The sequence below is a fragment of the Pistacia vera genome, unplaced genomic scaffold (assembly GCF_008641045.1).
Source record: "Pistacia vera cultivar Batoury unplaced genomic scaffold, PisVer_v2 Contig145, whole genome shotgun sequence".
Classification (NCBI taxonomy): domain Eukaryota; kingdom Viridiplantae; phylum Streptophyta; class Magnoliopsida; order Sapindales; family Anacardiaceae; genus Pistacia; species Pistacia vera.
This window is the reverse complement of record NW_022195521.1, coordinates 725,309-734,838: the sequence shown is the minus strand read 5'-3', so window position 1 is coordinate 734,838 and position 9,530 is coordinate 725,309. Positions and strand designations below refer to the sequence as shown.

General features: G+C 34.3%; 1 protein-coding gene across 1 annotated transcript; it reads left to right on the top strand.

Moving 5' to 3' along the window:
* Positions 1-2,260: 2,260 nt before the first annotated feature.
* LOC116123799 (phosphatidylinositol/phosphatidylcholine transfer protein SFH11-like) lies at positions 2,261-5,974 on the top strand. Its single transcript, XM_031409529.1, has 6 exons — positions 2,261-2,625; positions 2,748-2,847; positions 3,258-3,524; positions 4,165-4,242; positions 5,642-5,737; positions 5,834-5,974. Exons 1-6 carry the CDS (start codon positions 2,261-2,263, stop codon positions 5,972-5,974), a joined length of 1,047 nt encoding a protein of 348 aa, XP_031265389.1.
* The last annotated feature ends 3,556 nt before the right edge of the window (positions 5,975-9,530 follow it).

Below are 9,530 nucleotides of genomic sequence, written 5' to 3'. Positions count from 1 at the left end.
ATTATTGGCTTGACTAGCCAAGTAATCAAATTGAGAAGAGTGAAGTGTGGGGGTCCACATGTACACGTGGCGAAAAAGACGAAGACGCTGTCAAGAAGTTTTAGGTTAGGAGATGACGTCAACTGGTTCGTTTTTCCGAAGAGCTGATTTGGTGTCTGTCAGTGTGGATACAGCCAGCTGTCGCCATACGTGTGCTTTAAGATTCGTCTCCAAGTTTATTCTTGTGGGCCCCATTCAACACGTGTGGGTTCCACTTTATGCTTTCCGACACAATTAAAAAATAAATAAATTATTATATATGATATTTCTCTTGGGACCATTATCCCCAATAATTAAACGTGCTTTTAAACTATACCTAAGTTTGTTATAATGACTTTACCATGGTAAGTTAGTAATAGGATTTTAACCCATGTTTAAAATGATATATAATTGATCATCTGCCGTTTGTGTTTGTTTTGACTATTGATTGGAATTGATTGAATGGTGGTTGATTGATTAAAAAAATTAGATTAGATGGAAGTGGTATTTGTAGATGATAACATCTACTTGAAATTATCATTGAGATATTGAGCCATTAACAATAACGAATTCCTACAAAGAGATATGAAAAACCAAACACCGATTTAGTGTCTGTCGTAGGGTTTCGATGCTGAGCTTCATTAAGATATTCTCAGATCCATTTATAAAGGGTCTCAGTGTAGGGTTTCACTAGTTTGGGCTAGACTCATTTTATCCCCAACAATACATGTATATGTAACCCTAAAATGATTAAAAGCAAGAATTATTAACATACATATTTTCAATAAAATTAAAAACATAATATTTAAAATTTTCAAAGAAGTTCTTTACTATACATTAATTTTTTTTTTCCCATTTGCTTCATGCACTTTGCCATAACCATATCCTGAGCCATACTTTTATCTTTCCCCTGATATGTCCTAGTCTATCTTCTACACTACGTATTACATTCAGTTACTCGTGTCCTTTTTGGGCCATAACACATTACTGTTCCCGTTCTTATGTGGCAACTGGAAACCAGTCTAATTTCCCTCACAAACAAAAGAAAAAAGACAAATGGTTCTTTCATTTTTCTGTTCCTGCGATGAACAGAAAACGAATCACTTGTTCTTATATTAGAACTCCAACCAAAAGTCCGTTGTGTCCATTTTTTGTTTAGTTGGATGGATATAAGATGATATGTTCATTTAAATGAAAATTATAGCCCCAAGAATCATCTTCCTGTGAAGAAAAACAATAAAATACTTCATTCATAGACAACAATCATCTCCATAAACCAAAACGTACTTTTCTAAAACACCGAAGATATGGTCTGATACTTTTAAATAAATACTAAATACATTATTTATCCTATGACTCGATTTTCGATCGAGGAAGAGATGGTAAATACAATCACATCTTGGAGGAAGAAAGATTTTATAGGTTCGTGAATTGTGATCTTTGACCATATTTTATTCAAAAAATCAGATGAAGTTGATATTAACTAAACAATATTCTGGCTTTCATGTTATAGATGGCCACCCCAACTTCTAATTAGCAAATTGGCCCATAAAAGCTTTCTCCCATTCTTTACACAGCCCAACCACATCCCTTCATTTTATTTTTTAAATTTCAAAGAGAATTATTTCTTAAAAAATATGTTCAAATATTAAACACAAAGAATAACAGAGTTGACAGTTAGCGCTTGGGCCCGCCCTTTTCCCGCCACGAGAGAAAACCTGATTCCTTAATTCCTCTTCAAACTCCTACACTAACAGCTTCCTTTTGAATCCACCATTTCTGTTGTTGCGTCTATGGAGTTTGCATACTCACTTTTCTTTTTCTTTTTTATCTTTTCAGAGTTTCTTGTTACCCGTTGATTCAACATTTCCAAGAATCAAATCTATTCTAAAATTCGATTCTTCACCTTTGCTTCATTCTTTTCACATTATTTTCTTGCGAGTCAATTCATCGGATTGACTTGCTTAAGATTGGCCAATTTATCTCAAGATCGATACTTTTTCATTTTCTGTTTATCTGAAACTTTTTCATAAACTGTGCAGAAACTTCGTTCGGATTTATTCCTCTTTTTGTTTGACAGCTTAAGGGAGGCGGCAGAAAATTTGATGATTGTAAAGATTATGCTATTAGAGGAATATAAACATTACTGTCATATTTTTAGAATTTTCATTTGATACTTTTTTTGCTTACTGCAATTAAGGGTTGTTAAATCTTTTGTTGAGTAGAGTTAAGTTGAGTACATATGAATTACGATAGGGAGATAATTATTCATAGGGGCAGTGAAGAAGGCGAGGAACCAGCTCCAAAGAAAAATATTGGGGGGAAAACTAAATCTATACATCCACCCCTTGAGTCTCATTGGGTTCTCCCTGCTGAAAAACAAGACAAGGATCGTGTATCAACAAGGACAGGCATCAAGACACTGCTAAATTATCCGAAGAAGGTTCGAGAGTCGTTGAAGAGAATTGGGAGGAGCAAAAGCATGAAAAATCTCCTTCAAGGAACTCCTGATCCAAAAGATGAAGAAATTGTTAATTCTTTCCGCGAATTGCTCTTTCTTGAGGGCCAGTTAACAACAAAGCACAATGACTATCATACACTTTTGCGGTAAGGTCGATTATAGTTATGAGATATATGGAAAGTTTTCATTTCTTAATTGAATTCTTAGTTACAAAATTTAGTTGCTTTTGGTGGCTTTATAACAAAATAGTACTTTTCTGTGGTTTCAGATTTCTACGAATGAGGGATTTTGATGTTACAAAATCAAGAGAGATGTTCTTGAATTATCTCAAGTGGCGCCAGGATTTTAGAGTTGATTCAATTTCCAAGGTGAATTCTAGGCTCGTATCATGAAGTTGGAACTATGTTAATACCGTTGAAATGAATTTACTACTATTATGAAGCTGTGTTCAGAATTCATATTTGGTCTATATATGTACCAAATGGGGTTTAAAAAAATGCTTGGAGTATGATAATTACCAGTGCTTATCGATAACAACTTTTCGTTTTCTTCAAATTCTCTGAAAAGTGGCTCCGTGTTGATATTTGGGATTCCCCTTTTAGCGGCGTCAAAATCACCATTTTCTTTTCTAGAATAATCTGAAGCCATATATACTGACCATCATAAATACATTTATTTTATGTGTGCCTTACTGTGTCCTCTTGAACTTCATCTGAGAAATCATGGACCTGTTTACTGTATTCTTTTGCATGATACATTTGTTTTGAACATTCTGCAGGAATTTACGTTTGAGGAGTTTAAGGAGGTCAAGCAATGCTATCCTCATGGATTTCATGGAGTTGATAAATTTGGTAGACCAATATACATTGAACAGATTGGGATGGTAGATCTAAATGCCTTGCTTCAAGTAACCACAATTGAAAGATTTGTTAAGTATCATGTGTCTGAAAAAGAGAAAACATTGAATTTGAGATATCCTGCATGTTCAATTGCAGCCAAGAGGCATATAGCATCAACCACAAGTATATTAGATGTGAAGGAAGTGGTGAGTTTCAATTTACATCTTTTTCATCTTTCAAACTCTTTTCATGGAGAATCATGTTGTTTTGATTCTTTTCATTCAAAAATAATCAGTAGGCTTGTAGCAAAGATAATAGTGCAGTTTCACTTATAGCATTTCTTTTACACTATGCCTTGTGGAACTGAATTCATTCCCAGAGAACGAAATATATCCATAATCACACACCCTATACAACTATATGCACTGTGTCTGTTACCACAAATAATTCCTGAGAGTTGCCCCTTGGGCTCCAACTTTAGATTTATGAAAAATATGCCTTCTAGGGTCTGAAGTTGTGACTAATGACTTATCATCACATTACTCAACTCCAAGTTAAGATTGATCCATCAACTTGAAATCTGTATTTTTAAATCTAGGAGCAGAGATGTGATTCTTTAAGTTCTTTGGCTTATTTTCTAGCGGTGATTCAAGGCTTCAAGCTAAAAGTATCTGTTTACCTCCTCTCTAAAGACTTGATAGTAGAAGTGCTTCATTTGTCTTTAGTTTTGATTGATTCATGCTCTGTAAGACTAAATTGGTTCATAGAGTAAATTAGCTATAAATTTATTTTATATAGAACTTCTTTTTGTAGTAAATTCTAAATTTAAGTACTATCTTGACCTAGGGAATATCTAATTTCTCAAAGCCTGCAAGACAGCTCTTTATGGAAATTCAAAGGATTGATAGCAATTATTACCCAGAGGTAAGTGAATGTCATCTCTTTCACTTCGAATAATCTATGATCAAGTAGATGGTTAAATGGTTCATTTGTGAGTCAGAACCAATGGTTCAAGGAAAGAAGTGGCTGTTGATTAACCAATAGCTGTCGGGGCAGAGCAGGATTGATGCTTCTCATGCACGATAATTAGGACAGTGAATTTCATTATTCTTGGTCAATTTATACATCAACCTTAAAAGGTCTTTTAGCTCATTTGCATAAGGGGGCAGTGTTGCTTTTGGTAGTAAACAAACTGCCAGTTATAGATGGTATTACTTATTGAAGCTTAAACTATTTCACAGATTGCCATTGCATCAGAGTATATTATGCTATACTAACTACAAACTAGTTTGACTTAGAACTATCTAGATCTTCTTTAACAGGCTAAGACAATATCGAAGCTCACTTTGACCAAAAAATGTAGAATCTTTGATATGCACTCGAACTTGGCTACATGGATATGAGTTTGAAAGTAACATGTTTACATAATATTTCATATATTTTATTATTTACATTTATTATTTGTAATTGATCATTATTTTGTAAATGATGAGGTGAATGATAATTTGGATGATGATCTTGATGTGTCATTAACTAATCTCGAGACTGTGGAATCAAGAGACTCTATCACGCCCATTGTGGGATGAACATTTGCTGTCCTAAGAATGTTTTTTTGTTGAATATTGGATATGTATTTGTTTATTTTTGTTGGTATTTGTAGTTTTGTATTATACGTTATTATTTGTTTATGTGTTATTTGTTTATTTTGGTTCCTATTTGTTTATATTCTAAATTGAATTGAATTTAGAGTAGTTGATTTAGGGGGTATAAATGTAAAAAATTAAAATTGTAGAAATTTTGGGGGTGTAACTATCATAACTGAAAACTATTAGGGGTGAAAAAAACTAAAATATGGAGAGAGAAAAAATGGGTCCACCCGCGGGTCCACCCATACCCGTATGGGGTAGGGCATGGGTCCAATATTTTGAACCCGTATATCTCGACCCATATAAGGGCACGTACCTGTTTGACCCAGCTCATACCCAACCCATACCCGGCCCACCCACCCGTTTTGCTAGGTCTAATCAAGAGTGAAGACAATAGAAGGGTTTAAGCCTTAAGGGTTTTTGTGGTTTTTCACTTTTTTTTTTTAAGTTATTTTAATTTTATTTTTACAAATAATTACAATAAAGCCCATAGGTTTAATCTAATTGTTGAGGAACACTACTAGTTTTAAAAATAGGATGTTAGCCCCTTTTCTTTAATTTAGTTGATATTTGCTATAATTACAGGAGTTATATAAAGTTTAGGCTCTTTAAAGGATCATATCGTTTAAAGGGCTGCAATCGTTTGATAAAGTCTTGGAGCTGTAATTTGTCTACAGATCATCCTTCTTGGACCCACTAATTCAACATCGGAAAAGGCGAGATCTGATGGAACAGAGCAATCATTGAGTTTGAAATTCGACATCTCCACTTCGGTCTTAGGTTTCCAATAGCTATCATGTATGAAGAGATATGCTCGAAACATTTCGATGACAGAGTGAGAGCTAATGTTTTCAATAATTGCATGCAAGCATACAACGGTAAAAGCTTCGTATGCTCTAACAATTTTGGAGAATCAGAGAGTGAAATGTGAAGGTGAAGTTGAAGAGGATGTTGCTCACGTAGGGTTTAAGTTTAAGGGTTTTGACCCTTTATGGGTTTTAAGTTCGTGATTGTTTTATAAAATGTTTGAAAAGTCCTCAGTAGTTTAGGAATTGCTATTCACGCCCCTAATATTTTTTTAGGAGAGGAAACTTACAATGTGTATATTTTGGTCACTTAATTTGAAATCTCAATACATGTCCGTTTGATTTGTGATTAAACATAATTTTCAAAAACTAATATCGTTCAAGTTTTTGAGTTGTATTTTTTATCTTTGAAAATGTGTTATAATATCCAAAAAAATGTTTTCAGATTAGTAACTACAAAAAATTGTGATAACGAATTTAAATCGTTTTCTAATTTTACACTATTTTTTAAGATTGTATTTAGAAAATGTTTTCAGAAACAATTCAATTCATTTTTATCAAATGCATTTTCATAAGATTTGTTGTATCCTTTGTTTTCAAAAACAAAAAACTGTATTTAAATAATATATCAAATATGCCCTTTTTTTTCTATAGTGAGTTAATACTTATTTCAAGTTATAATATATTTTGACAAAAGTCTGTTAGATCTAGAATTTATTTTCATTATTTTTATACATATTAAAACAAGAAATATAGAACAATTTTATGAAGATAAGTTTAGTAAAAATAAGTCGAAATGTTTTCTAAAATAGTTTTCTGATACAATCCTAAAAACTATTGTAATTATTAGAAAACGGCCAAAAGTAGTTTCCATGATGTTCTATAATTTTTAATCTGAAAACAAATTTTTAATATTATATCAAACCATAAAAAATTGGAGAAAATAAAATTTCAAATTTTGTTATGAATTTTAAATATAAGTACAACAAGGCACGAAATAATTCCTAAAAATAAAAATTAAATAATTTAAAATTTAATTAAGTTGTTAATACCTCTAATGTTCTTTGATGAATCGTCTAAAGAATCGCAACTCTTTCATGAAGGGTTGGAGTTGTTCTTTCTCTATTGTTCGTCCCCCTTGGACCCATTGATCGAGTAGGGGAACAATGGAGACCGTTGGATCTCCCAACGACGTGATACGTCGGAACAGATCGAGCATTGAGTTTGAGTACGGGTTCAAGCTTCTCCATTCTGCTATGAGGTTTTGTGTTGCGGTTGAGTATGAGGAAATTCTCCAATCATTTCCAAGACGGAGCTGAAATTTGATGCTTTAAAGGATTATACACGAGCTTACAAGCTTCATTTGCAGGAAAAAAATACAAAGAAAGAGAAAGAAATGAAGAGCTCAAGAGTGAAGACAGTGGAAGCCTTTAAGGGTTTTGGGTTATTTTGTTTTTGTTTTTGTTATTGGGTATAATTACAGTAAAGCCTATAGGTTTAATCTAATTGTTGAGGAAAACTGCTAGTTTCAAAAATAGGATGTTACCCGCTTTTCTTTAATTTAGTTTATATTTTCTACATTTACAAGAGTTATATAAAATTTAGGCTCTTTAGGTGTCTAAAATAACAAAATATTTTAGGTGTTAAAAGAATGAGTTAACTACTTTTTTCCATCCAAATAATAGCTTAATGACACTTTACCACCTACAGACTTTTAAAATTCTATTTTATTATCTAAATTTATATTCCGACAGTAAATAGAAGGCAAACTCGGTCTAGGCCATTGAAGCTTTTGAAAAGGGGAGACCAATAAATCTTTTGGTGGTAGAATGTTGGATTTTTATAGATGAGATTGATCGAAATTTGAGTTGAGAAGGACGGCTGCATAAACCCTAATTGCTTGATTGCTAGCGATTAGTGGGGTTAAAGAGAGTAGGGATTGAAGAGTTTTGGTAAATAATGATCGAAAAAGAGAATGATAGTGAGAGATTGTAATGATACTGGAATCGAAAATAAAAAATAAATTGGGGTAATAAAATAGTATGTAAAAAATATGTGGGTTGGAAAGCGCCGCTAAACCATTATTTTGGTGGAAAAAAAGCCGTTTACTCTAAAAGAATCACTACGAGGGTAAAATTCTACTACTGCTTTGTTATTCTCAACTCTTTTGTCCTCATCGTATTGTCTCCAAAATACAACCTGCACCAAATCCTCCATTTCCCTTCTAAACATCCTCTCCCTTTTCCTCTCTCTCTTATTTGGCCCCATACTCGCCTTAGCCCCGCTTTGGTGCTACTAATCCCTTCTCTTTCACCTCCACCACCCTGCGATAAAATCCTCAATGCCTGTTTAATAGCCTCTTCCCCGTTCAACATGGGTCGGGCAGGTTCCGGTTCAGATCGGGCACTATTGCGCCCGGTTCAGGCCCGCCCGAATTTGCCTATGTTCTTCCTCCACTTTTTGGAGGTGGCGTCGGCGAAGGTTGTAAACATGGCTTTCCATGCCCCACCCTGGGAGGTTGGGTTCAATCGGCTGAGTCGACTCAGTGGACGACTCTGTCCCAGTGTTTAATCTTAACGGTTTGCGAGAGTCTGTGGTTTGACTAGATTCAGACCCGGGAGTCACATGGCCTCAGCCGCGTCCGACACTACCTGATTTAACGGTGAAGAGGAAAGAGGAAAAAGAAGGGAGCTTTGTGGAGGGAGGAGGGGCTGGGGGCCTTCGCCCTTGGTTTTCACTCGGTTTTTGACTCGGCTATAGGTTGATCTATGATTTTTATCGGACCAAAATGGTCAAATGAGGAGGAATCAAAGACGACGCCCCCCGGCGGCTGCACCACCAGAGCAATAGGAAGAAGACAATTGGAGTGAAAAAACAGGGTGTGTGTTGGTTAGATTACTAAATTCTCCAGTAGTTTCTAAAATAACAAAAGTTTTGACCACCACTATTAATGAGTCATTAAAAATTTAAAATTTACACTCAATTTTGATTCAATACATACCAATTATGACCCGCCCCTTACATGTTGAAATTGGGCTGAACTGAACCCTGAAGTATGACAAAATACAAAATTTTCTTGTAGTTTATAAAATAACAAAAATCTTCCGATCCTTTAAGTACAATTTTGTGAGTCGCTATGAAGTAACGAAGAGTTCATAAATATTATCAAATTGGCCCTAATATGAATTAATATGAGCACCTTGATTTGATTAAGGAAAGAACCTCATTTCCAATTTTTTTTTTTTTTTTCAAATTCGTATTCAACACGTTTCCTGTTCTTTTACTGAGTCATCGTTATCAACCTCGAGCGCTGAAAGGGCTTCTGCATCATCAATCAAAGCATCAGCATAAAACTTACTGAGTGCATCGAAGTTAAACTTCCCATTCTGGACATTATTCAACCATTTTTCTTCGAGATCCTCAGAGATAATATTCTTTTTCTTGAGCAAATTTATAAATTTCTCGACTCCCTCTATGTCTTCGACTCCATCTTTTAAGATGTTCAAAGAGTCCGCCAAGCATTCCTTACTTGGCTTCCACTTGTTTNTTAAAACACTTATCTCTTGGAGGTTTACAGAATCACATTTACACCCCTAAGATTTCAGAATTTGAATGAAAGGATTGCCTTTTCCTCTTAGGGAAACTGGGCATGAAATACATTCTCCATGGCGGAAGATAACTACTGTCAGCATAATATACTACTTCTGTATGGAGCATTAGGTTCCAGAAAGTTGATTTTTTTTTTTTTTCAAATTCGTAT